At 39.0% G+C, this 26,401-nt stretch overlaps 1 protein-coding gene across 2 annotated transcripts; it reads left to right on the top strand.

The window, feature by feature from the left end:
• Positions 1–1,040: 1,040 nt before the first annotated feature.
• LOC110690953 (cysteine-rich receptor-like protein kinase 10) lies at positions 1,041–19,081 on the top strand. 2 transcript variants are annotated; one of them, XM_021867879.1, is made up of 7 exons: positions 1,041–2,002; positions 14,829–14,963; positions 15,374–15,495; positions 16,621–16,831; positions 17,040–17,277; positions 18,198–18,345; positions 18,452–19,081. In XM_021867879.1, the coding sequence occupies exons 1-7, from the start codon at positions 1,201–1,203 to the stop codon at positions 18,806–18,808; spliced, it is 2,013 nt and encodes a 670-aa protein (XP_021723571.1). In that variant the 5' UTR covers positions 1,041–1,200; the 3' UTR covers positions 18,809–19,081. The 2 variants fall into 2 exon arrangements, with proteins under 2 accessions (XP_021723571.1, XP_021723577.1); XM_021867885.1 differs by lacking the exon at positions 1,041–2,002 and adding an exon at positions 13,568–14,263.
• Positions 19,082–26,401: the final 7,320 nt, after the last annotated feature.

The following is a 26,401-nucleotide window of genomic DNA, read 5'->3' as shown; positions in this document are numbered from 1 at the left end:
AGGTCGGTTAGGGGTTACTAGGTCTGCTAGGGGTTACTTGGGGTTACTAGGTGAGGGGTTACTAGGTCAATCAGGGGTTACTTTGTCTAAGGGGTTAGTAGAGGGGTTACTTAAGTGGGGTTAATTGAGGGGTTACTAAAGGGGTTACTGATATGACACCTTGTCGCACCGTGCGTTCAGCCGCATCAGAATCACGTTGATAAGTAAATTGTATATTGGGATTGATGCACTCAAGGGTAGTTTTTTGCTCATTTGATTAATTTTATTTATTTTAAATTTTAAGATTTCAAATGAAGAGAAAAATTGAATATTACCCTTATTTTTGTTTGGAAATTTTTTTACAAGATATTTTAATTTGAATATTATTAAAAATACTTTTTAAGGTTTTGAGTCTATGTACATATGTTACAACACAATTTACGTAGTAGATTTTAGGTATTTTTTTAGTAATTTGACTTATTTAAGCAAAAAAAAAAATGACTGGGCAATGTAGTGGTAGACTGGAAGGGGTAAAGTTTAGTGGCAGAAGTAGCTTTTGTGAAAAGTTAATATTATTAGCTTTTGAAGATGGAAGGTAGCTGTTGGAATTTTTCTACTTTATTTTTAGAGTTTTACACTAGTCAACAAGTACTTTACCAAACACACATACTTAGGGCTGTGCAGTGGTCCAAAACCAGACCGGGACCAGAATGAATCGGAATCGACTTTTTTTGGGACCGGGACCGGACCGTAATCAATCGGGACCGAACCAGAATTGGATCATAAATTTTTAATATTAATGATAAACTCATTGATAGAATTATTAATTAAGTATCAACCGGGGCCGAACCAAAATTGGGCAATAAAACCATAAAGTACGATGTAATTAAATTTGTAAACTTTGATACTTAATTAATATTTCTATCAATGAGTTTATCATTATTTTTTTTTTTTTACAATTTCTTTTCCAAAATTATTCAATTGGCCCAATTGGTACGGAGTATAATTCTATCACAATTTTCCTTTATGACTACCCCCCCCCCAAGCACTAGGGACCGGTATGAATTGGAAAGCTGGCATATTTATTGTGGTCCATAATTACATCCAATATACTACGAATATTAAGATAATGTCCTGGACTCAGACAAGCCAAGAACCAAAATGTGTAATCATCAGTGTGTATTAACTCAAAATTACGAGTATTAATATCTTCAATTCATCATGATGTCTGTCTTAATACTATTATTTTTGCTAGTTAATACCTCAAATTCATTTCCAATTCTAGACTACACGAAATCAGATTGCTACAACTCATCATTATACCCTCTTAAAAGCTCGTATGACACCAATCTCAACAATTTGCTATCTAATTTGGTCTCCAAAATTTCTACTGCCAATGATGGTTTCATTACACAAAAGCAAGGCTTAGAAAATCAAGAACCTACTTATGGCCTTGCCTTGTGTCGAGGTGACATTGATCGTGATGATTGTAACGATTGTGTTAAGATGGCTAGCGAGGAGGTAACAAGTGATGCGTGTCCGAGAGCAAGCCAAGCAATAATTTGGAAGGAAAGATGCATGCTTCGTTACTCTAACACGTCCTTTTTTAATCTCCTACAAGAGCAACCCTACGAAGCGCTATACAACGTTAACAATGTGACGGACCATGTCCAAGATTGGATTAGATTGCTCCAGGATACGTTGAGTAATGTGTCGTCTATGGCAGCTTCCGCCAAGTCCGGTAACAAGTATGCCACTAAGGAGGAATGGTTTTCACCCATGAAAAAGTATTTGTACACTTTGGCTCAATGTATTCCGAGCTTGACAATGGCGGATTGTAGCAAGTGCTTCGGTAAAGCTGTTGATCTTATTCCTAGCTTTTTCGCGCATGGGGGGATTGTGCTAACGCCTAGTTGTACGCTAAGGTATGAAGTTTATCAATTTTATAGCTTAATAAGTTTGAGGCCACCACCAAATTCGAGCATAGCGCCATCTACAGACATTATTGCCGGAACAAATCCAGGTATACATAAGTTTTGTTACGATGTGAAGTAGATAGTATTTTTCGTTTCAAGAATATTTGTCAAAAATAACCTTTTTAATTGAATCTTTGTGAAAGATCAAAACTATTGTAAAAAGATTACAATTTTTTTGTTGGTAAAATAGCAGCTGATGCCAAATTTTGGCATTAACTTTAGGCTTTGACCCCCCACGTGAGAGGCATGTGACCACCAAAACACCATTTCAACCACCCAAACACTTATATAAACCATTTAACCTGGCCTCCTAAACATCATCTAGCCATCTCTAAAACCACCCGCTCACCACTTCAGGATTTTTAGTCATTTAAAATTCAAAATTCAAAAAATACAGGATTTTTAGTCATTTTATGGTTGTATATATACATACTTTTCTTTAATCTAAATTTTGAATACTAGTATACTACCCAAGATAACATAGCATTACAAAATAATTCGGTTTTATACTATATTAATTGACTTTGTACAATAGGGGTGGTTAAAAGAAGCTAAGACCGATCGTAAAAAAACCGGGGTATAGTTTGATGTGAGTGTTATTGGGTCTAAACAAATAAATATAGGTTACGTTGAATGTTATGTGTAACTTTGAGGTATTATTTGTAAAATATAAAATATTTCAAAGTTGTACATAATGTTTAATGGATGTATTATATAGCTGATTTATGTATTTAGTTACTGGTTAAAAAGTCAGAAAATAAAAAATGGTTGAATACGTGCTCATTTGCTTCATGTATAGTTGTATACGATATTAATTTCTTATGAGAAGTCTCATTTCATTGAATGTTACTTCACATTTAAAGTTTTTTTTCGATCTCGACTTCACATTTAAAGTTCTTACAAGATACAAGTTGATAATATTTTGGTTGGTAATTAGATACTCATATTTAAAATTTATTTATATTTTTACCAAAAATATAATAATTCCAATAATTTATACGAGTATATATTATGGGAAAATTGTTAAAAATAATCATAAATTTATGCCAATCGCTTTAATTAATTCCAATTATACATTATATTTTAAACAATCCAATTTTTAATAAGTATCCGCTTTACCCCTAAACAAAAAAAAAAAAAAAAAAAAAAAAAAGTATCTGCTTTACTACAGGCCCAATTGAATTATTTTTTTGACAAGTGAATTAAAACCGACTAAAATTAGCAACATATCCACTTGTTTTCCTAGGAAGTTGGTTGATGCGGTTGTTTTGAGCAGAAAAACTTGTGTGAACCTGGTTCACAATAATATTATTGTGAACCCGAAATTTTTCATGTTTGTAATTGGCTTTGGTATTAAACATAGTGACCTTTATATTAAATATAGTAACTTTAATTTTAATATAGTAATAAAATTTGTGTGATTTTTAATATTGTTGCAAACTTGAAGTATGACGTTATGATCCTAACTTTAACCTAGTGGCCTATATTATTCATATTGACCGCTATTTTAAAATTTTCATTAAAAAATTAATCTATAAAAACACAATCACTTTTATTTTAGCATAATAACCATTATTTTAACATAGTGATTTTTTTTAATTAATAAAACGACAATAGTAACTCTACTATAAGTGGTCCACAATAGATTAATGTGAACCGGGTCTATTTAAGAGTTTGTATGTTCTGAGTAGGATACAAGTTAAAATGTTGACAATTTTAGTCTATTATTTTGGATTAAAAGCTAATGATTTCTAAAATTTGGATTACTTTTACAAAAAAAAAAAAAAAAAAAAAAAAAAAAAAAAAAAAAACATATAATTAGAATTATTTAATGCGAACAATCTAAAGTTGGGATTATTTTTACCAATAATTCATACCTAAGGGCTCAAGGGACTTGGAGGAAAACAAGAAAGGAAAAAAAATACCAAGTATTACATATTCCATGTCTAGCTCTAAAATTTAAGGGTTCGTTTGGCATTGTTGTGGTTTTCTGTTTTTTGGTTTTTTGTTTTCTAAAAGTATATGATATGAGTCCTGATTAGGGGATTTTTCCCCACCAATCACCATCTGACAAGTGGACCAATCAGGTTCCGCCATGTGTCCGTCACATGGGCCAATAGGAGCCTGCCACGTGTCAAGCAATGATCCGTCCACTATGGACCAATTACGACACGACACGTGTCCTTCCCATAACACCTGGGATAACCGGTCACCTAGGCCCAACATCCGAGGGAAGCCCAATCAGCCCAAGGTTAACCTAAACCTAGATTGACACGTTTCCCGAGGTTATAAATACATCCCTTAATCCTCATTAAGGGAGATTGAACGCTAAAAACGCAGATTACACACATTAAACACTCTCACCTAGAGAGACTCAATCACTTTAATTTCCGCATTAATTACTCCTTAATCAAGTACTAACTTGACCGTCGGAGGCGGATCTCCAATCATCCGGAGCATCCGTTTGTTTTGCAGGTACAGGCGTCCGGTTCCAGTCTCAGAATTGTAACTCTCTCGCAGGACATCAGAAAACCCCGAAACATTTGGCGCCGTCTGTGGGGAGAGTACTTCTGAGATGGCATCCACGTCTGTACCGACTCCTGAAGAGAGGCGTCCCCTAGACGACCCTCAAGTTCAGTCGGACCACGATACTGAGAATGAATTTGAAGTTGAAGCTCACACAGCTTCAGACGGGACCCTAAGGGCCCGACGTACCCGTCATACCGAAAGGAGGGAACGGGAACATCTTCAAACTGGAAGTGAGCCAGCAGGCGCACCGCCTGCTCCCATCACAAGGAACGAACTCATGACCTTCATGAGGGACTTCAAGGGAGAAATTCAAGAGTTGATCAACAAGAAGCCGCCTACTCTTGACAAGGAGCAGTCGGCTAAGAAACCCTCCACTTCACTGAAGAGGAAACCAGTTCAAGGGCGAGAGGCGACCCCTCATCCTAAATCTAGGAAGTGGGAGCCACCTGCCCTTGATTTCACAAAATACCGTTTTCCTACTCCAGGAAATAGGAAACTTGTTCGTCATATTCAGGCGGACGGGTCGAGGAAAACATACACAGACGCTCGGCTACTGCTAGAGCAGAAGAAGAGTAGCCGATTGTCAGAGTCGGCCTCTACTTCAAACTTCCAAGACAGTCTGCGAAATACCTCGATGAGGCATACTCAGTCGTATCATGAGAGTCAGTCAGGCGGCACCTCCCGTCAGTCCGGCTTTCATAGCGACCAGGCGGTACCAAACTTACCGTTTGTACCGCAACAACAGTATTTTTTACAGCCACCTCCGTTTGGTGGACATGCAGCAAAAAATGTCCAACCTATGGACTGGCAGCTACGGTTGCTTAGACTTGGTGAACAGCCGTCGGCCTTCTCCAAGGAAATTACTGAAGCCGCTCAGCCGGCCAAAGTGAAAAATGTATTAGTAGGCGCCTATGACGGCACTACTAACCCAGAAGACCATCTGATGGCATTCACCAACCTGATGTACCTTCAAGGGTTGGATGATCCCACTTGGTGCAAGTGTTTCCCAGCGACTCTCAAAGGAATCGCACAACAATGGTTCGACAACCTGCCGACTGGTTGTGTAAATAACTTCAAGACGCTTGCTTACTTATTCACCTCCAACTTCTCCATGAACATCCCAGCGAAGAAGACGACCCTTGATTTAGGAACAATTCAGCGGGGCGAGAAGGAGGGGCTTCGTTCTTACATCAGGCGGTTTAACCTGATGAGAATACATATTCAAGGGTTACCGGATGAAGTAGCCTATACTGACTTTTTCAGAGGTCTCAAAGACGGGTCGACCTTCAAATTTGATTTGGTCCGAAAGAGGGTGGCGACTCTTCAAGAGGCCTTGATTGAAGCGGAAGCCTATATACAGGCGACTGATCTTTGTAGTACGGTAAAACAGTCAGACGGGAAAAGGTCCGACAAAAGAGAAGGACGACAGAAACAGTCGTCAAACAAAGACGAGAAGAGAAAAGAGGTCTGGGCGGCTGATTCCTCTAAACAGCCGGCCCAGAAAAAGAAAAAAGAATTCAAACCATACTCCCCAAAGTATGCGTTTAACAAGGATAGTCAATTTATCCTAAAGGAAATCAAGGGACGGATCTCAATTGAGAAGCCGGTCCCCATAAAGGGTTCTGCAAACAATCGGAACCAAGAAAAATTCTATGATTATCATGAAGATGTTGGTCATCACACCAATGAATGCATCAGTCTCATGCGGTATCTGGACCGCCTGGCCGAGCAAGGTGATCTTGACACTTATGTCAAGAAATCTACGGGGAACACTTCCTCAAAAAAGCACTCGACCAAAAAGAATCAACAGGCCGACAGCTCCGATACAGATGATGCAGTCGTCTACACCATTGCAGGCGGCTTCTCAGGAGGCGGCCCCACTATTAGGGGCAACAAAGACAATATCAGATGGTTAGATGTAAATTCCGTTCACCAAGAACGGCCCTCCAAATATCCATTTCCTGAGATTGTCATCACTGAAGAAGATCTAGGAGGGGTAAGAGGGCCGCATGACGACCCTATCGTTATTGAATGTAAAGTGGCCAACCAGAGAGTTGGCCGAATCCTCATAGATACCGGAAGCTCCTCGGATCTCATCAGTAGCAAATGTCTGTCGAAACTAAAATATCAGATTGATCGCATACATCCGGCATCCCACCCTTTAGTAGGGTTTGAAGGAGGAGTCGTCCACCCAGTGGGACGAGTGGATTTACCCATCCGCCTGGGCGAAAAAGGGGAAGGACGACACATGGTAGTCCGGTTCCTGGTAGTAAAAGAACTCTCGGCCTACAACATGATTCTGGGACGACCAACCCTGAATAATTCCAAGGCTGTTATAATCCCATCTCTTATGTTGCTCAAGTTTGAGAGGGATAATGGAACAGTCGGGTCCCTAAGGGGAGATCAGAGGATGGCCCGAGAGTGCTATCTCTCGGATGTCAAGCCCACTATTATGGCCACTGGGTCGAGTGGTGGAAAAATAGACCTTGACAATGTCAAGGAGAGTGCGCCTGTTCAAGAAGCAGGCGGCAAGAAGAAAAAGGCATCCCAGACAGGGGCCGCAAGAAAAGACAGAAAATAGCAATCATTGGCAGAGGAGCGGTCGGATGAATTCCGCCATCAGCCGGCTGGTGAGCATACGGACGTGATCTTAGACAATTCACGTCCTGAGCAAGCAGTCAAAGTTGGGACGACTGCTCTGAGAGTCCTGGGTGACGACTTTCACAAACTATTGAAAGAATACAAGGACATCTTTGCATTCGAAGTCCATGAAATGCTAGGCATTAGTCCTGATCTGGCGGTACATAAACTGGCCGTGGATCCGAAAAAGAAGCCGGTACGGCAGAAGAAGCGGAACCATGGCGAAGAAAGAAGTCAGGCGGCAGCCGCCGAAGTTTAAAAATTACTTGATGCAGGGTTCATTCGGCAATGTTACTTCCCAGACTAGGTTGCAAATGTGGTGCTTGTTAAAAAGCCGAATGGCACCTGGTGAATGTGTGTAGACTACACAGACTTAAACAAGGCGTGCCCCAAAGACAATTACCCTCTGCCTAAAATTGATAACCTGGTCGACTCAACAGTCGGTCATGCTTTGATGAGCTTTATGGACCCTACTCTGGTTTCCATCAAATTCCTTTATGGAAGAAAGATCAGGAGAAGACGGCCTTCGTCACTGATCAGGGGTTATACTGTTACACGGTCATGCCGTTTGGTCTTAAGAATGCCCCGGCCACTTTCCAGCGAATGATAAACACTGTGTTCTTTGATCAAATTGGGATAAATGTCGAGGCATATATTGATGATATGATTGTCAAGTCTAAACTTCAGAAAGATCATCTGTCGGACCTCCGAGAAACTTTCGCCACACTCAGGCGGCACCATGTCATGCTCAATCCCAAGAAATGTGTCTTTGGAGTTGAGTCTGGGAAATTTCTCGGATTCCTTATCAATCAGAGAGGAATAGAGGCGAACCCTGAGAAGGTGCAGGCGGTCATTGACATGCAGTCGCCTCGTACCATCCGAGAGGTTCAGAAGTTAACAGGTTGTCTGGCGGCCTTGGGAAGATTTCTAAGCCGATCAGGCGACAAATGCCTATACTTTTTCCAGGCAATTAAGAACGGGCAAGGCGGCAGGGCTACTTTTGAATATTTCTTTTGAATGATGTAAATAGTCAAGGGCTACTTAATAAAATTTTGCATACTTAATATTCAATTTTGTACTAAGAGGGGCACGCCTACTAACAAACAGTCGGCTACTCTCCATGTTTAATTTTTATTCTTACTTAAGAGGGGCAGGCCGCCTATACATTTACAGTCGGCTACTCTCCATTGAGTATTTTAATCTTCAGAGGGGCATGCCGTCTGTACCTTTACAGTCGGCTACTCTCCATTGAGTATTTTACTCTATCTTCAGAGGGGCATGCCGTCTGTACCTTTACAGTTGGCTACTCTCCATTGAGTATTTTACTCTATCTTCAGAGGGGCATGCCGTCTGTACCTTTACAGTCGGCTACTCTCCATTGAGTATTTTACTCTATCTTCAGAGGGGCATGCCGCCTGTACCTTTACACTCGGCTACTCTCCATTGAATATTTTACTCTATCACCATAGGGGCATGCCGTCTGGACATATAGTCGGCTACTCTCCATAAAAGAGGGCCGACTGGTTCCAAACACACAGCCACCCCCCTTATACTTAACTAAAAATGATCAGGGCCTGGCCGACCCTGTGCCTAAACAGGCGGCTACCCTCCTTTGACTTAGCACCTACGTTCACCAAGAACTAACCAAGGCCACAGGCCGAATGATCAGACCAGGCGCCAAGCCAACTGATCCAATCTTCAAAACTAATACGACCTGTCCCAACATCATAGCAGGCGTCCGGCGGCATCCCTCCGGATGAAATTCGTTGCAGAGAGCAGCTCCCTTTTGGGTGAAACATTGCTCTATAAACTAATTACACGGCACCTATACGACTGTCCCCAAGGGCAACCACGTAGCCGTTTTTGAGACAAGGATAACTCTATCGCTAACCAAACCAGTGGTAGCAGTTGGCATCTGAGTCAGATGACCGCCTGTATTACTTGGGATAAATGCAGGGGGTACCTCTTGAGTTAATAGCCAACAAACATTGGTGAATCAAAAGGTTCAGCCGGCCTCCGCCGCCTGGTACCTTTACTACTCAAACAGGAATGACGGCGACTGAGTAACACCAAAGTTAACTCAGTCACTCTCTCAAACTTAGTATGGAGCCTAAAAGGTATGAGTCGTCCGCCTGTTTTTAGCAAACAGGGGCTCTCAACCACTACTCCTGCTAGGTTAACAACCTATGAGTTAAAAGCCAACAAACATTGGCGAATAAAGGGGAACAACCGGTACCCACCGTTTGATACCTCTACTACTCAGTTACTTGGCGACTAGGTAACAATCATGTTTACTTGGTCACTCCTTAAAAATTTAGTATGAAACTAAAAAGGTGTTCATACAGCACCGGCTCACACTAGATTAAATATGGCGGGGAACAGTCGGCCTAGACGGCCTAAAGTCTCTAGCCTAAAAACATGACAAGTAGGAAACCACTTTCCTACTTGGTTAATTTTATATGACGGAACCGCCTGCCTAAAGGGGATCCAGTCTTTAAAATGGTTCGAATACCGATTGGATAAATGGCCGACTGATCGTCTAGCCTGGAAACAGACAACCAGTCGTCCAGGGGCATAGGCGGCGTGACTAACTATCCGTACCTGTCTGCAACTATCGGCCATGTAAAACAGTCGGTATAGTGTACAATTGGATATCAGAATATTCAATACTTAAACAAATTTGAAGCAAAACAAAAAATTCATTAAAAAGAAGCCGGTCATTAAAGACCGGCAAAATATTCAGAGCCCCTGCCCCCTGGCCGGGTAAATACAAACAAACGGCACGCAGGCCGTGGAAAGAAGACATAAAGCTTAAGAAGGGGGCAGATCTTCAATATTAGCAGCTGCCGCCTGGTCAACACTCTTCTTGCTGGACTCGGCTTCAGCTGCATCCTTCTTTGATGCATTACCCCCAAGCGGCACAAGCGCCACTACCGGCTTCTCCTCCTCCTCCAACGCCTCTTCCTCAGCAGCCGCCAACGCCTCTTCCTCAGCAGCCGCCAGGATCTCCTGATTATATCTATCAGAACACTGGCGGTACGTTTTTTCCCATGAGGCAAAGTCGGCATTGGGGAAGAGGCGGCCCCAAGTCATGCGCTGGATTTGAGCAGAGTCTTCCATCATCTCCCGGACCAGCTCTTTCTTTTCTTGCTCGGCCTTTTCCGAGAGCTCCTAAGTAAGACTCTTCTCCTGGGTCACCAGGCGTACCTTTACGCTCGCCAAGGATTTCTCCAAGGTTTCGTATGAGGACATCTTTTGGCGAAGAGGTCTCAGCTCGGCCTTGAGGTTGTTGATGGTCGCCTCCAGCTCGCTATTCCTCTTCTAGGCCGCCTCTAACTGAGCCCGCATAGCGGCGGTAGCCTGCGCCTGATAATAAAGAATATCAATGGTCAGAACTTCATTTTGGGCAATTTGAAACATTGCCTTATCACAGTCAGAGGCGGCCATAGCTTTTGCAGCCTTTACCTCTTTGTTCTTCCGGTCAAGCGGCTTGCGAAGGCCGTTCACTCGGAGCAGGGCCTAAGTACAAAGGGGAACAGGCGTCAGTTTCCAAACAAAAAGAAAACAGGCGTCCTGGAATTCAAATACTCAAAAATATGCTAAGTATACCTCAGCAAGGACCCCTGCAATCCCGTCTAGGTCAAGGGTGCCGACACCCCTGACCGCCTCCCTTTCAGCTGGAGGAACGCCCTTGATCATAGACTTGGCCACCTCGACCAAGTCAGGCTCCTGAGGGCCGGCTGCATCAAGAATAAACAAACGGATTAGACCTAGTAAAGAAGGGTGCAAGTCTAAAATTTACAAGGACAATTTCATACTTCTAGGTGGCCCAGCTGGAGTTTTAGAAGAAGTGGCCGGCTGTTTCTCAGCCGCCGCATGTTTCCTGGCAGAACCAGGAGAGCTCGCAACAGTCGTCCTCCGGGCCTTGGGGTCCGGCTGTTGGGAAGAAGAAGCTCTTGGAGCGCCCGTCTAAAAAAGAAGAAAAGAGTCAGTATATGCATAAACACAACTCCAAAAAGAGGGTGAAAGGTTCGAAGCCCACCAAGGGTGCCCCCTTGTTGGGGGAGTCGGTTGAAGACTGTTGCATGATGGAGGCCCGCAACATGGCCCGCAAAATAGCAAAGTTAATAAAAGTCATAACAAGAAATGCACGGAACAGCAGAGTATTCGACAGGCCGGCTACCTCTTGAGCACCGACTGCTGAGGCCACAGGCGGCCAAAAAGTACTCGTCGTAGAGCCATTTGAAGCTCGGGACGCAGTGCAGGGGTACTTGCTCTCGTACCCCTGAAGTAGAGTTCACCTTCGACTCTACTTTGAAGAGTCCTTTATCTAGGATCTCTTTCTTAGCCTTGAGGGGAACAGGCGGCATGCTGCGGCCGCCTGCAAGAAGGGGCGGATTCCTGTTCCACCTGTTGAAGCGCTTGTTCAGCTCTGTGTCTAAACTCTCAATGATGAGGAAGGTGCTCCGCCAGTTCTTCCATTTGTTTGCTTTACCTCTCGTCATGAGGTAGCCCCTGTGGCTCGTCAATTGATATCAGCCGGTACCGCCTGCCTTAGGGGTCCGGCAGAGGTAGTTCATGTGGGCGAAAGCCTCGAAGCTCGGCTCCACCCCGTGCAGTTCGCACCCGGCCACATAGCCGAGTACGTTGACCCAGGAGTTCGGGGCTAATTGCCATAACCCCAACTCATACCCATCCAAGATCCGCTGAACAGCTGGATGTAGTGGGAAGCGCAGCCCAGCCTTAATGGCCGCCTCGTAGCAGCCAAAGCAGGCGCCATCATAACTGGTACCAGCCGGCCATACGACTGTGTCTTCTGGATCCGGCACGAACACTAAAAAGCCGGGGCCCATTGTGTGGTTTGCAATAAAGCTCTCCACTTTCTCTTGCATGGCCGTGATCCGGCCCCGAGGTACCGTGCAGTAGTAGGGGGTATTTTGCTCTCGGTGAGAGGCGGATGGCTCCGCCCAATCGTCCCCCTTCTCAACTGCGTGAGAAAGCCTCGCCTCTTGTAGGCGACTGTTTTTCTCTTCTGTGTCCAGGGAAGCATGGCCAGATGAGCTAGACTCGAAATCGTCCTCTGACGAGTCCGAAGAGGACGACTCTTCCCCTCTCCCGGAGGGGCCCGCCTCCTCTCCTTTAAAAGGAGCAGGAGAGAATGAAGAATTGTCAACTGTAAAATGGGAAGGGGTCACTTTGACTCCTCCCTCAGAACTGCCGGCTTTCAAGCCGCTTTGTTTCACTTCCACATCTGGCGCCTGGTCAGATGTTTCACTAATCGGCACCCTGTGGGAGGAGCCGTCTGAGTTTGAGATCCTGGCAGTCTTTTTCGTTCTGGCCATCATGCTCTGCATAGACACAGATACAGTCGGACTTTGTATAAAGGGCAAAGATGGGTCCAGAAAAGGGCAGGCGGCACTCCTAGTCCTAGATTCAGCCGTCCCCGGTGACCGGCTGATCACTAACCTAGGTCGTGTCGTGTGCTTCCGTGGTGCCATTTCAAAAAAGAATAAAGTAAAGAGAAAATTAAGAGTAAGAGAACCGACGGTTACCTGAACGAGTGACGATTGATGAAGTTCTGAAAATCCTTTGCAGTCGGCTTGTCTGAGCAGGCGGTAGGCAGAAAGGGTCCAAAATGTCAGAGCAAGTTCAAGGGTCCGAATGTTCTCTCACAAAGTTTTCAAGTGTGAAAATGACCGAAGTCAACACTCCTTTATATAGGCGAAGTGAGAAGGCGAAGGGTCACTTCCAGAATTCAAAATTTTGGCGGGAGAATCTCTCGGCCTCTCGCCGAGTGACACCTGTAGCAGGCCGTCGCCTGTTACAGGGCGATACCTGTCACAAGTAACACGTGACCAGTCACGTGCCACCTGTGAGGGGCAAATGATTAGGGGATTTTTCCCAACCAATCACCATCTGACAAGTGGACCAATCAAGTTCCGCCATGTGTCCGTCACATGGGCCAATAGGAGCCTGCCACGTGTCAAGCAATGATCCGTCCACTATGGACCAATTACGACACGACACGTGTCCTTCCCATAACACCTGGGATAACCGGTCACCTAGGCCCAACATCCGAGGGAAGCCCAATCAGCCCAAGGTTAACCTAAACCTAGATTGACACGTTTCCCGAGGTTATAAATACCTCCCTTAATCCTCATTAAGGGAGATTGAACGCTAAAAACGCAGAATACACATATTAAACACTCTCACCTAGAGAGACTCAATCACTTTAATTTCCGCATTAATTACTCCTTAATCAAGTACTAACTTGACCGTCGGAGGCGGATCTCCAATCATCCGGAGCATCCGTTTGTTTTGCAGGTACAGGCGTCCGGTTCCAGTCTCGGAATTGTAACTCTCCCGCAGGACATCACAAAACCCCGAAACAAGTCCCATAATGAATAAAAAATTATGTAAACTTATTAAAATTATGATAATTTTGAAAACTAACAAATGAAAAGTGGAAACACCTTTTTCTTGTTTCCTGTTTCCTGTTTTTGGTTTTTGGTTTTCAAAAAAAAGGAAACTGGAAACCTAAACTAACAATAGAAAAGTGAAAACACCTAAATTTTTTTTTTTTTTTTTTTTTTACAAAATAAAAATTGTTAAGGGGATTCCATTCCTCCAAATTAAAGATTAGAAGAATTTGCGGAAAAATAAAAAAAATTAGGTTGTGGTTTAAGAAAGTATCGATTGCTTTATTTCAAAAAAAAAAAAAAAGTATCCATTGCTTCATAATTCTTGTAAATTTTTAGGAAAAATTCACATAAATAATCCAAATATGAGAGGTCTTCTTATATTAATCCAAACTATGAGTTATTATTGTATAATCTAAACTTTAATTTGAGTCTTCTTTTATTACTCCATTAAGACTGATTACCGGTTATGCAAGTAAATAGAAGATGTAGTGCTCAACTTCCTCCAAAAATGATTTACTTTTACGTTAAAAAAAAAGAAAGAAAAGTAAAAACAAAAACAATTAATAACCTATACTTGCCCCACTACCCCACCGTACAATGTAAAAAACCCCCCAAAAAAATCAAGTTCTTCCATTTCACAAATTTTTGTTCATTCTTCACGCACACCACCGAAGAACAAATTTTTAATTTCATGGTCTACAATTATGCTATTTAAAGGTTAGTTTGCACTTTCAATTTTTCCTTTTTTTTTTAGTTATTTGTTGAAATTGAGTTGTAAGTTGTTTAAGGTTGATTTTATCTTATTTTTAATTTGCAGGGGTTTGTATTGGTTGGTTACGAGTTACTTTGATTCGTTTATTACCTAAATTTCCATATAATTGAGATTTATTTTTTGTTTAATTTGGTTTGACAATTATTGAGTAGAACATGGACATTGTGGTGACTTTGAAAATGTGGTGTACTGTGGTGGTTCATTCAAGAAGGATAATGGGGTATTGCAAATTTTTTCAATAAAAATAAAAATAAAAATAAAATTAACTATCAATTATATTAAAAAATTAAATAACCTGTTATAATAGATTAAACAAGTAAATGGAGTAATAAAAGACGACTCACATTAAAGTTTAGATTAAACAATAATAACTCATAGTTGGGATTAATATGAGAAGATCTATCATAGTTTGGATTATTTATGTGAATTTTTCCAAATTTTTAAGTTAAGAATACCTACACTTTCAATTTTCAAAGACGGTTACATTAATAAACTAGTATACTTGTTCAGGAAAGAAGAAGGCAACTACAAAGAAAGTAGCTGTGGCGACCATTGTGCCGTTAGCGGTCATAGGATTGTTAATAACAGGCATTTGTGTCTTTCAAAAGAAAACAAAGAAGTACCCTTCTCCAGACGTTAAAAATGGTATTTATCCAATTCATTCATAGTCTGAATTTTTACGGAACGAATTATGAATATATGGGTTGAGATCTAATGGGAAGGAACTTAAAATGAGAATGATGAAAAGGAACAAATGTGCATATATTTTATAATAAATGTGCATTTTTTTTTTTAAATATGGAATACGCATAATTGAGTTTCAAACTGATAAATTATTTTAATTTTTCAGGAAAATCAAAAATTATGCACATTTGTTCAAAAAATATGCACATCAATTTTGAGTCAAATTTTTTTTTTTACACATTCATTTAAAAAAATATGCACATTTAGTACAAAAACTATGCAAAAAACATCTTTCTCATTTTAAGGAGTTACTCATTTGACCTAAATAATACAATGAAATTGGCAAATGTCTCACATGTTGCTATATATAGTGCTTGATGATTTGATAACTGCGGAGTCTTTGATGTTCGATTTGAGGACACTCGAAGTTGCCACGAACTACTTTTCTGATGACAACAAGCTTGGTCAAGGCGGATTTGGCAGTGTTTACAAGGTAACCATTGGGTCACATGACTCACGTCCTTCAATTCCTGTGATTCGAATACATATAACATACTGAATGAATTAGCTATCACATATTCACATTATAGTTTGAACGAACTAAGATACCCAATCTGTTTCTTTTTAAATGGATCACTAGCAAATGTAGGGATTTTGTTGTACAATTGTATAAAAAGTATTGAGTACTATGAAAAACAATACTAAGTATGTGTAGGGATAGATGATATTTTTTAAAGTGGAAATTAAAGAAAAAATGAAATAGCTAGGTTGAATGGGGAAAGGAGAGAAATACTTGTTTCGTTCTTTAGTGCAAAAATTACCATGTAACAAAATTTTACATATTTTTCAACAATACTATAGAAGAAACTTCGAAACCTCCAACAAAATTATATCCTATATCTTATATATAAAGTGAAAGGGCCTTTTGGATTATAAATTTCAATATTCCCAAATTACCCTTCTCGAGTTGCAAAATTACCAAAAAAAAAAATCCTATCATAACTACCCAATAATAACCGCTCCCTTTTTATCTTTTCCAATTTTATCATATTTGCCAATTTATCTTATCACGCTTCTAATAGATTTCGTGCATATCTACTTAACATATTAACAATAAATCTAGATGATAAAATCTTAACTAAATTACTATTGTTGTGTCGCGTTTCTGTAAACTTGAATTACTTGGGCATCACGCAGACCAGGAACAAGTTCCTGCTGTCACTCAATCTCCAGTCCTCAACTTGAACTTCGCAGACTAAGTTCCTTCTAGAACTTACTGTCTTCAGCTTACATCTTCTAAGTTCCTGTTAGGGAACATTCCTATTAAGGAGTTTAGTTTTTGTTAGAAAACTCTTCTTCTATATTGTTTGACTTTTCATTAAAGGTCTCTTCATGTCTTCATAGTTCAAGATACTCTTCCACCTCCAAGGTCAACTTCACCTGTACAAGTCAAACACTTATAAACCTTTATTAGTTGAGTTTGCTTTAGTTTAGATTCATCATCATCTAAACCTTTAAGCTTCAACATCTATGATGAGTATAGTATAATAATTCTTGTGAAATTTACTTAATTAAATTTATTTTTCATGACCTCGTAATGAATGCCTTCGTATCATAGGGAACTCTGGAAAATGGACAAGAGATAGCGGTTAAAAGGCTATCAAAGGTATCTAGCCAAGGAGCAGAAGAATTCAAGAATGAGGTTGTATTAATTGCCAATCTTCAACATCGAAATTTGGTTAAGTTATTGGGATTTTGCTTAGCAGGAGAAGAGAAGTTACTCGTGTTTGAATTTGTTCCCAACAAAAGCCTCAACTACTTTTTATTCGGTATGTTCAATATCAAATACTGATAAATAACTTAATATACTATCTATGTCCATGTACATTGTTAATCTTTTGTGTTCGTAATGATCATCAACGTTTTTATTTACACTGAATGAGTTTCATGAATGCATACTCTGACAATATTAAACTTGATCAACCATGCTAATTCCAAGCATGTAACAACGGTATGTATATTTATATACCTGTGTAGATACACAAAAGCAGGGAGAATTAAATTGGTCTATGCGCTACGAAATCATACGAGGCATTGCTAGGGGACTACTTTACCTTCATGAAGACTCTCAGCCAAGAATCATCCATCGTGACCTAAAATCTGGAAATATCTTACTTGATGCAAATATGAACCCAAAGATTGCTGATTTTGGTTTGGCAAGAATATTCAAGGTTGAACAAACAGTGGATGACACAAGCAGAATTGTTGGAACATAGTAAGTTTATTTATTTATTTACTTACTTTATTTTTCAGTTTAGAACCTAATTTTTATTTCTCGCTCGTAATATAATAGAATGTCTCTTTTATTTGTAGTAATATATAGATAAAATTGGTATAAACCACATTTTTTGTCCAACTTTTTTGAAAAAACCATCTTTTATGTTTTTTTTTTATTTACTAAACCAACTTTTAAGTACCTTAATTCTTGATTGCACCACCCCTATTTCAAATTTTGACGAAAATTTAAATGAGACGTCAAAGGAGCCCACAACTTGTGCCTTTCGCTCCTAAATCATGTATTTTTTCACCTGCAAAACATTATTTGACCCTTTCCTCTATATATAAGTGCATGACTAAATTGAGTAAAGCTCTAAAAATCCAAACCTAATTTTGCTACAAGATAAACTGTAATATTTGTTTATTCAAACCCTAAATTGAGGTAATAGAAGTGATGGTTGAGATGGAAAGGAAGGTTTTTCTATGGTTGATGATTTGGAAGTGGAAGGTTGAGATGCAATATGTTAGATTTGAAATAGGGTGGTGTTTAGGTACTTAAAATTAAAGGTGGTTTAGTAAATAAATAAAAAAACATAAAAGGAGGTTTTTTAAAAAAAGTTGGACAAAAAAGGTGGTTTTTTCAAAAAAGTTGGACAAAAAAGGTGGTTTATACCAATTTTACCTAATTTATAATTTAGTTTTTGTATGTAATTATTCTGTAATCAAGAACATGAAAAACGTTTATTGCAACACTAGATAACGTCACATTTTAAAGGAAAAATTAGAAGACAAAAGACTCTGTTCACTTTATTTTAAGATTTTTTTATGGAAACAAATTTAAAGAAATAAAAATTGCATTTTTTTTAAAAAAAAAGAAAGAAAATTATGTGTGTGGTAATTATGTACATTGCCTTGTAGCGGTTACATGGCTCCAGAGTATGCAATGCATGGACAATTTTCTGTAAAAACAGATGTTTATAGTTTTGGCGTGTTAGTTTTGGAGATTGTTAGCGGTAAAAAGGTTAGTGCAAGATTCCATCCAACAACTGGAGACCTCTTAACCTATGTGAGTATAAATAATTCATGTATACTATTTCATATTTGATTCAATTTCAAGCTAAATAGGAGATCAAAAATCAAACTCATTCTCTTTATGACAATACTTTTCTTAGGCTTGGCGAAGTTTAACACAGGACAAACCCTTGGAATTCATGGACCCGACATTGAAAGATTCATACTTGATGGAAGAAGTAACGAAATCGCTCCATTTAGGCTTATGGTGTGCACAAGAGAACACACAAGCGAGACCAACCATGTCAACAGTTGTTCATATGCTCAATAATGGCTCTTCCATCAACACATTGCCTATAACTCAATGCCCTCGATCCTTTTTGCAAAGTAGTAATGAATCATCTCTTGTGTCAAGGTTAAGCCGACATTCAACTACAACAACGAGCAGTACTAGTGTTAATATGTCAAAACCATTTTCTGAAAATCATGACACAGTTAGTGAGTTACATCCGAGGTAACATTAAGCTAGCTTACTGTTGAAGAGAAACTTTTAAGAATTTGCTTTGCGAGCTAGCTAGTTATGCGTTTAACTTCTTATACAAAGCAAGATATAAATAAATTTCCTTAGCATATACTTTATTTAGCCTTTTGCAGTTATGTTCTTGTATTGTATAATTTTTTGATATTTGTAGTTAATTAAAGTCAATATATATTCATATCTTGTAAGCACAGGGCCTAGGCATAAAATTCAGCCTTCTTTCTTTGTCTTTCATGCTTTATAGAAATTTTCCTTGAGAATTCAAGGCTTTAGATACTATAATTATGTTATTGTCAATCCAATATTCTATGGGAAAATAGAGAGAGTAAAACACTTAATAAGGCTAAAGGGTTACTCCTATTGTCATATGATTTTGGGATGGAACCTCCTTAGACTTGTGAAGTGAACTCTCTCTCTCTCTTAGCTACAAATTTGACCCAAAAACCCGAATATGAGAATAGGATGGTTTCCTTTATAGAGTGTTTGTATGCCCAAAAAGGACTATTATAATACTCCCTCCAATAATCACATTGTATATTCTTTATAAGACATTCAAATTGAGTACAGACGACTAGTTAATATGTATTATCACATTTTACATTCTATATTAAATTTAAACTGATGGTCAAAGTGCTATATTTTTGGTAAACTCTGATAGTTATAGGAAAATTAAGTCATTGACTAACATCCTAAATTCAAACAAATTTATAAATCTTTAACTAAAGTCTAGTGGTATGTAAAAGGTTGAACCACAATGACTGTTGAAGTTCATCGGTTGAGCTTCATTTTGGAAGAATTCTCTAGAAAATAGAGAGAAAAATGAAGAGAGAGAAACTTGTAGAAAAAGATAGAAGTTTATTATTATTGAATGGAAATGAAATTACAACATGAGTTTGGTATTTATACAATAGTTAGTTACAAAATTACAAAACCCTCTAACAACTTTCTAACAAACTATTTTGCTGGGCTGGAACTTGCTGACTGTGCTGCTGACCCTTGTTGACTTGAATCGTGTAATCCAACACCCCCCTCAAACTTGAGTATTCACATAACTAAGAAACTGAGTCATAATAGAAACAGATTCACTTTTATTTTTCATAAAATGAATCCAAGTCATTCTTGAATAGTCATCTACAATTGTGAGAAACTTGTTACAACCAATATGTGTGACATGAGTGTAAGGACCCCACACATCTACATAGATAAGTTCAAATGGCTTACATGTTTTTATTGAACTAGTAGGAAATGAAAACCATGTACATTAGTACCCTTGATAGACTTTATTTTGTAAAAAGACATATGACCTAAATGAAGGTGCCAAAGTTAGGCTTTTTCAACTGCTGCCAAACTATAATTTCCAAGATCAACAACATTATTTGCACTCAAGTAATCTTCATTAAGATTGTATAATTATTTGTCTAATCTACCAAGCACTATTGGACTGATCAAAGAAGGGCCCTGAAGTAAGCATGTATCATTAGTAAATGACGCTGATCCTGCAACATCTTTGCAGAGTTTTGATATTGACACCAAGTTAAATTGAAAACCAGGAACATACAGGACATTATTACGAATAATGCCTGACTTGAGCAAAACTGTTCATATATGTTCAACTTTAAATTTCTTTCCATCTGGTATTGTTATAAATCTATCATCATGTAACTTTGAGTATGATTTAAACATTGAAATATCAGCACTCATAGGATCAGAAGCTCCACTGTCTAGAATCCATTTAGGAAGCAATGAAGAAGCAAGACACAAATTACCTGCCAAGTAAGAAGTAACTGCTAAGCCAAGGGAATTAGAACTTGAACCTCCAGAGAGTTCACCTTGCTCAGCAGATTGTTGTTTGTCAAGATAATGCAGAATTTGTTTGTGTTATTCTTGATTGACCAGATCTGCTGACTCTAAGATACGAGAATCATGCAGTTGAGTTGATGATGCAACTCTCTTTCCTTTGTTATTGAAGTCAGAAGGATATTTATTCAGTTTTAAGCACTTCTATCTTATATGATTCCTCATTTCGCAATAATCACAATATAAATTGTTCCTCTGGTATAAACAAAATGTTAAAGCTTAAAGGTTTTGATGATGACGAACTTAACTAAAGCAAACTCATCTAATAAAGGTTTTCAAGTGTTTGATTATTTTAGGTGAAGTTGATCGTGGTGATGGAAGAAGTAACTGGAACTAAGAAGACATGAGGAGATCTTTATACAAAAAGTTAAACAGAAAAGAAGAAGAGTTCTCTAACAAGAACTAAGCTCTCTAACAAGAACCGAGTTCCCTAACAGGAACTTGAAGTCAGCAAGCTAAGGTCCCTGAAGGAACTTAGTCTGCATGGAACCCAAGTAACCTACCTATACAGAAGCGCGGCGCAGCAATTTAATTTAGCCAAGGTTTTTATCTTCTAGATTATTGTTAATATGTTAAGTAGGTTAATCACTAGTAGAAAAAAGCAAAAAGGCACCGCTCAATGGCCACTGGTTTTCAAAAACCGGTGGCAAAAATAGGGGAAAAAATGGGCGGGATATTGAGAGATTAGTATTGCCACCGGTTCGGTTCGAACCGGTGGGAAAAATATTAATCCCATCGGTTCAAACCGGTGGCTTTGTTAAAAAATAAAAACCCGTCCTTTTCTAAAACCCACCCCTTTTGTTCCTTCCTATATATTAACCCCTTTTACCAAACCCTAGCCCCCTCATCTTCCCTCTCCTCCATTTTTCTTTCTGAACTTATCTCTCCTCACTCCTCACAGCTCCTCCATACCCATTTTCCATTACTAGAAAACAGGCCATTTCCGACGGAAAAATTCCGTTGAAAAACCTTGAAATCCGTCGAAAAACACGTTTCCGACGGAAATTCGGTCGGAACTGGTTGTCGGAAAAGGCTTTGTAGGAAAAAGCACCTTTTCCGTCGGAAATTCCGTCGGAAACACTTTTCCGACGGATTTTCGACGGAATTTTCCGTCGAAGGAGGTAATTCCGGTGCCGGAAAAATCCGTCGGAAATTTCCGACGGACTGAATTCCGACGGAATTTCCGTCGGAAAATGCTTTTAAACAAACAAAAAAAAACGCACACCGCCACCCCGTACCACTGCCGCAAGCCGTCACCCCACACCACCTACCCCTACCTTACACAACCAGCCAAACCACCATAGCCGCCTAACTAACTAGATCTACCACCCCACCACCCACATAAATCACCACCGCCACCACCGAAAATCATTACAACCCAGAAATTAACAAAAAAAATAAAGATAAAAAATTAAAATCCCAACCCAAGCCCCCAAACACGATCTCCAACAGCCACCACCCACGACCACCATAAATTGTAAAAAAAATCCGATAAAACAACAAATAACATCAAATTAACCAACTATCCCCAACCAGATCTACCCACCCAAACCCGAACCAGACCCACCCACCCTTACCCGAACCAGACCCACCCAAAAACCCAAACCAGACCACCCACTAACTCAAAACGACCATTTTCACCACCCTAACCCATCCAAATCAACCTCTACCACCAAGACAAACCAAGATCTACAAGCCTAATACTACCAACACCCATCCAAAAACCACCACCACCGCCAAAAACCAGAATCACAACAAACAAAAAAAAAAAAAAAAAAAAAATAAAAAAAAAACAAAAAAGAAACAAAACCTAAAACAAGAAAACATACCTTAACAACCAAAGCTTCGAATCCACCCGAATTTGGTTTAATACGTCTAAATTCGACCCTAAAACCTCTAGATCTAGAGATTTCATGGTCGAATTTGGCCGTATAAACCATTAATATGTATGAAATAGAAAGAGAACCATTGGCGACCGTGAGAACCCTTGTCTTGAGAAAATTTTCAGTTCGAATTGAGAAAGAGAATAAGGAAAGAAGAGGAGGAGATCGAAAATAGAAAAGTTAAGGGGAGAGAGGAGATCGTGAGATCAGATAAAGTGGAGGGAGAAGGGGACCGAGGGGGGAGGAAGAAGGAGGAGTTGAGAGAGAAAGAGAAGACTGTACAGGGGAAGATCGAGAAATTGAAGAGGAAGAGAGGAGAGAGAAGGGGAAGAGAGGAGAGAGAAGAGGAAGCGAGAAACTGAAATAAGGGGAAGAGAGGAGGAGTTGCGGCTCAATGAAATAAAAGAGAGCGTTGGAATGTTAGGGTTTCGGTGTAATAATAAAAAAAAAAAAAAAAAATTCCGACGGAATTTTCCGTCGAAAAGCCCATATATTCCGACGGATTTTCAAAATCCGTCGGAAATTTCCGACGGATTTCTTTTCCGTCGTAAATTCCTATTTTTGCGACAGATTTACGTGTCCGTCGGAACCAGTCCGTCGGAAATAGGCCTATTTCTAGTAGTGTTCTCATCTTCGTTCTCAGCTCAGTCCACCTTCATTCTCTTTTCTCTCGTCCCCTCATCCCCTCTGCTCTTCTTCTCTTATCTCCCTCGCCTCCTCCCTCCTCTTCACCTCTTTTGAAAACCGCCGCCGCCGCCACTAACTTTCGCCGCCTAAGGTTTTCTGGTCAAATTCGACCATGAAAACTCTAGATCTAGAGTTTTCATGGTCGAATTTGACCTTTATAACCCAAATTCTAGATAATTTCGGGGGATTTTTGGTGAAAATCGAGGTAATTTCTCTTTTTTCTTACGTTTATTTTGTTTTTTGTTTTTTTTGGTGGAATTCATGGGTTGTGGTGGTGGTTGTGGTTACGGTGGTTTAAGGTGGGTGGGTTTTGTTATTTATGGTGGAGTTAGAAATTGATTTTATGGGTTTTAAAATTTAATTTATTTCGAAATTTTTTTGTAGTTAATTGATTTTCGAAATTTTTCTGAGTTTAAGTGATTTCGAAATTTTTCTGGGTTTAATTGATTTTCTAAATTTTTGGGGTTAATTGATTTTCAAAATATTTGGATCGTTTTTTGTCTAGGTACATGCATGAGTTCGTGAACTATTCTGGGTTTGTGAAATATTTGGGTTCGCGATTTTTTTTTTATATATAATTTAGAGTTCGTGAATTTTTTGGGTACTGTTTTTTTTTCGCATTTTTTGGTAAGTTTTATTAATTCTGGGTTTAATTTATGCAGGTCTTAATAGATGCATCAAGATTCAAGACATGCAACAAGATTCAAGACTTTGATTTTGAAAGCTTGTTTTAGACGTATTTTTTTTATTTATTATTTTTTATTGTACAATAATTTAAAGCTGAATTTCATTGTTTGATTATAATTCAATGTAATTTTTTAATTTTTTTAGTATTGTACAATAACAATTTACAATAACAATTCTTTTGCGCTCATGTGATGTTGTTTGCCTTACATTGATTGTTTTTATATTATAGTATTAGTATTATAATTGCAGCAGAAAAGAAAAAGGAAAAAAAAATTATGTAGCTGTTATTGCCGCCGGTTAACCGGTGGCAAAAATGTTTAATACCCAAAAAAAACATATCCGCCAACTGTAATTGCCACCGGTTAACCGGTGGCAATACTTGTTTTTGCCACCGGTTTTGAACCGGTGGCTTTTGCATCAGATTATTGCCACCCCCCAAATGACCACCGGTTCAAAACCGGTGGCATAAGGGGGTTTTAAACTGGTGGCTAATTGCTTTTTTCTACTAGTGAATGCACGAGATTTATTAGAAGCGTGACAAGTTTGCTTGGTAAATAAATTATCAAGGAAAATATAAAAGGAAGATTTTAGAAAGGATTTTCTAAAAGGTTTTATTTCTTAAAATCGGTTTGTTAAAAGATATGATTCTTTTTAACAATATCTTTCTATCTTATTTTCCGGAAAAGATTTTCTTCAAATATGATTTTCATAAAACCGTGTTTTAAAGATAAGTTAAGTTAACTTATTTATCTTTTATAAAACCTACTTGTTATACAAGTCATACTTGTATAAATAGTAGAAGATCGAAATGGTTTAAGGTTTTTGCGTGGAGAAATCACTGAGCATTAATTGAGTAAGTTTACCAAGCTTCTAACTTGTCATATTAGTTTCGGATTTTGTGCATAGCTTGCCTATCATATACTAAGTGTCATACATTTGTATTTGTTAAGTTATTTGGGTGAGTTTGTTATCTTTTTACATCGCATACAGGTTGTGTAAAGTGTCTAGTGTGAAGCTGAGAGTTTTGTACTTTGGCAGTACGAGTGAATCTAAGTGTGGTACTTAGATTGGGTAGATAGGGTCCTATCGAGTAGCAAGTGTGGAACTTGTGAACTAAGGTCTGTGTTTAATAGGTTGTAACTTGGTGTTTGCCCTATTATAGTGAAGTGGTTTGTGTTTGAAATCCCTAAGGTAGGGTCGAGGTTTTACTTCCAGCTGGGCCCTGGAAGGTTTCCTCGTAAAATTTGTGTGTCCTTGCAAGTTCCCATATGCATTGTTTTATTATTTCGCAAAAGTAGCTATTAGGAACTCGATACAATTCACCCCCCCTCTTGTATTAATCGTCTCAACTAACAATTGGTATCAGAGCAAGGTTCTCACGTGTAAGCAGATAACTTTAATGAGTAAGTTCCATGAGAGATGAATTACAAGGAGAAACTTGAAGAAGGGTATTCCACCCAACGTCCACCCATGTTCAATGGTAAGTTTTACAACTACTGGAAGAATAGAATGGAGATCTTCATCAAGGCTGCAAATTACCAGGTTTGGCGTGTTATTGAATCTAGTGATTTTGAAATAACCTTAACCAATGAAAAGAACGAGGTAGCTCCTAAACTTATATATGATTATGATAAACAAGATTATCAGAAACTTGAATTAAATGTTTTAGCGATAAAGTATTTACATTGTGGACTTGGACCTCATGAACATAATCGTATCATGGGATGCAAGTCTGCTAAACAAATTTGGGATCTACTAGAGGTAACTCATGAAGGTACTAATGAGGTAAAACGTTCTAAGATTGACTTATTGATGTCTAGATATGAAAGGTTTGAAATGCAATTTAAGGAATCTATAGAGGAAATGTTTACTAGGTTAAATGATATTATTATTGAATTTAATTCCCTTGGCAGACACATTCCTATTGATGAATAGGCAGGGAAGATCTTAAGGATCCTACCACAAGATGAACGCTTGAGATCCAAGGTTACAGCCATACAGGAAGCTAAAGACTTCACCAAGTTCAACATGGAACAACTAGCTGGATCATTGATGACTCATGAATTTCACCTGAGTTCCAACACTGAGAGTTCAAAGAACAAGAGTCTTGCTCTTAAGGCTCAAGACTCAGAGGAATCAGAAGTTGATGAGGAAGAGATGGCAATACTAGTAAGAAGATTTACAAGGATGATGAACAACAAGAAGTTCGATAGGAACAAGAAGTACACAAGTTTCAGGAACACAACTTGTTTCAAGTGTGGGTTTAAAGATCATTTCATTAAGGATTTTCCAGTACCGAATAGTGATAAAGGAAAGACAAAAGGCAAGGAGCAATCCAAGGAGTCAAGAATCTATAAACCTTACTTCACCAAAGACAATGTGAAGAAAGCTATGCTAGCTGCCTGGGGAGATTCAGATTCAGAGGAAGAAGAGGACCAACCATTAGAGGAAACTGCCCA

This window comes from Chenopodium quinoa, unplaced genomic scaffold, assembly GCF_001683475.1.
Source record: "Chenopodium quinoa cultivar QQ74 unplaced genomic scaffold, ASM168347v1, whole genome shotgun sequence".
Taxonomy (NCBI): Eukaryota; Viridiplantae; Streptophyta; class Magnoliopsida; order Caryophyllales; family Amaranthaceae; genus Chenopodium; species Chenopodium quinoa.
This window is presented reverse-complemented; position numbering and strand designations above follow the sequence as displayed.